General features: G+C 38.7%; 1 protein-coding gene across 1 annotated transcript; it reads left to right on the plus strand.

The window, feature by feature from the left end:
- Positions 1-1,857: 1,857 nt before the first annotated feature.
- LOC128636565 (ras-related protein Rab-35-like) lies at positions 1,858-2,586 on the plus strand. The gene has a single exon (XM_053689559.1). It carries the CDS (start codon positions 1,858-1,860, stop codon positions 2,584-2,586), a length of 729 nt encoding a protein of 242 aa, XP_053545534.1.
- The last annotated feature ends 326 nt before the right edge of the window (positions 2,587-2,912 follow it).

A 2,912-nucleotide genomic window follows, 5' to 3' on the forward strand; every position in this document is an offset into this window, starting at 1 on the left:
TAACATTATATTAGTGTTATCGTTATAAAACCTTATATTCCCTTGAATTTTTTTAAAATATGACAGTTTTTAAGACCCACTCTCTGTGCTCTTCTGAGCGGGTCTGTTTTTATTACACAGCGCATCGGGCCAGCTGTATAGTCACAGCCCGGCCCGATCGCGCCATAACACTAAGTGCAGCTCGCTCCTGCTGTCAGACAGAGCATTATTTTTTAGGTTTACTGACACTTTAAGCTTTACATTCCTGCTTTTAAAATAAAGATAGCAAGAGAACGAAGAAAAATTGATAATAGGCGTTAATTAGAAAGTTGCTTAAAATTGCTGCTCTATCTGAATCATGAAAGAAAAAAATCTGGGTTTAGTGTCCCTTTAAGATGTGCCCCTATGGAAATTTCTAGGATATCTACTAACCTAATACCATGTTCATGGGAGACTTTGGGAGACCTGGATTTGGCAGTGTGTTAAAGCCCCGTAACATTGTTATTCACTACTGTAACACATATTTACTAGGCTCCCTTTCTAGATTTCTAGTTTTGCAGACCAGCAAAGGGACATTTATATAGTCATTGCTCAACTTTGAATCATAATATTCTCCTTCTTCGGGTCTACTTACGCTCAGCTATTTTTATGAGCACAGTATAAGTGTATTCATATGTTTGTTTTATTTCTAACATACACAACTAGTTTTATTCCACAGGCCGCCCAGTACAATTGGTGTGGTTCTCCCTTTTTTCTCTAAAGCCTGTGGGCGATCTTGATATCCTTCATTTCCTCCAGTTATTTACTGTTTTGCTTTTTGAAAGATCCAAGAGTGACCTCATATTACCTCAGGAGGTTGAGGGAAAAAATTAGGATTGCCTGCTATTCATTATTTTACTTATATCGTATGAATTACTTGATCTGTGAGTCATGCACAACATATTATTGTACTCCTATGATGTACCTTGTTTATTTCACCCTATGTTTATGTTTTGTGTATGCTATATAATCCTCAATAAAAATATAAGTACAAAAAAACTTCCAATTATCCTATCATTGTATACAAATAATCTAGATTTTATTTAAGACAATTGTTGGAGAGGATGCGGGGCACAAGGAACACTATATCAAATATGGTGGATGTGCCTGATGATGCAACCATTTTGGAGATCCTTCCTACAATGTATTGGTTACATAGTAACATAGTAGATGAGGTTGAACCGAAACAGAAATCCATCAAGTTCAACCTATATAGATACAACTTGATCTACAATTAAGAATCTGCCAATTGAACTTACATTAATACATTGAGATAGCTGACCTAATTAACACAAGCAATGATACCCCTGAATTCTGTTTCTAGCTAGAAATGTAGCTGTCATTTTTAAATGTATCTACGGTATTGGCATTCACTACCTCCTTAGGCAATGAGTTCCACAATGTGATTGCTTACATTGCTGGAGATTAAATCTCATTTAGCCTTAAATTGTGACCACTTGTCACAATTGCCTTGGAATAAACAGAGATTCCTCCAACTCTGTATATGGGCCTTGAATATATTTATATAAAGTCACTAGATCACCTCTCAAGCACCTTTTTCTAGAGAAAACAGTTATTCAAGTGTAACATTACTTTAGACCCTCATTATTTCTTACTTGAAGCCTAAATTAAAATGTAAGCTTAAAAGTTAACTTTTCCAGATATTTAAAGATAGGGCAACCGTCTGGGATATTCCTACTTGAAAGGACTGGTAAAATCAAGTCACTCTAAATCATACACTGGAAAGATATCAATATCTATTAACAACGGATTTGGGTGGAGCGGAGTGTGTGTATCCCGGCGACTGGGCCCCCTCAACAGCTTGCACAGGCTGCCACTATGGCCCCGGACTATGACCATCTCTTCAAGCTGTTGATCAACGGGGATAGCGGTGTTGGGAAAAGCAGTTTACTTCTAAGGTTCACTGACAAAACTTTTTCAGGCAGCTATATAATGTCCATTGGGGTTGACTTTAAAATTCGAACTGTTGAGATCAATGGAGAGAAAGTGAAACTTCAGCTATGGGACACTGCAGGCCAGGAACGATTTAGGACCATAATATCCACGTATTACAGAGGCACTCATGGCGTTATTGTTGTCTATGATGTAACCAGTGCAGAATCTTTCGTCAATGTAAAACGATGGTTACATGAAATCAATCAGACCTGTGATGATGTATGTCGGATACTGGTTGGAAATAAAAATGATGATCCTGATCAGAAAGTGGTGGAGACTGAAGATGCCTATAAGTTTGCTGGACAGATGGACACACAGCTGTTTGAGACTAGCGCCAAAGAGAACATAAATGTTAAAGAGATGTTTAACTCTATAAATGAATTGGTCCTCAGAGAAAAGAAGGAGAATTTGGTGAAACAGCAGCAACAGAATGATGTGGTGAAACTAAATAAAAACAGTAAACAGAAAAAGAAGTGCTGCTTGGTTCAGGCACAGCACAGCGGCTGCTCTCAATCTGAACATCCACTCCTAGGACAAAGAGTAGTAGTGTCATGGGCAGTGCCCAGCTTTCAGGGGCTGGGGCATTTTCTCAGTTTTGTGCTGTTTATTTAGGAATTTCTCCAGATTTTCTATTGAGGCGCTGGCATCTTTTATTGCTGTGCCAGAAGGTGTTGTGGATTCTTGTCATCCCCTTGCCACACCTGCTCTTCAAGAGCGACTGCCAGAAAGGACAGTTGCAGTGCCTACCCTGTGGACTGATTTAACAAGAGTCTGTATATTGAAAAATAAAACCACAATATAAATACAAATATTGTGTGAGAGGTGCGCACACTATAAATGCAAAGGGTCTAGTAGGTCCTACACGTAGGTGTTAAACTTCTGTCTGCAGCGTCTCTTCCTTTGGCTTGGAAGTCGTGACATCATTGGAGACAAGCCCC

This window comes from Bombina bombina, chromosome 7, assembly GCF_027579735.1.
Source record: "Bombina bombina isolate aBomBom1 chromosome 7, aBomBom1.pri, whole genome shotgun sequence".
Classification (NCBI taxonomy): domain Eukaryota; kingdom Metazoa; phylum Chordata; class Amphibia; order Anura; family Bombinatoridae; genus Bombina; species Bombina bombina.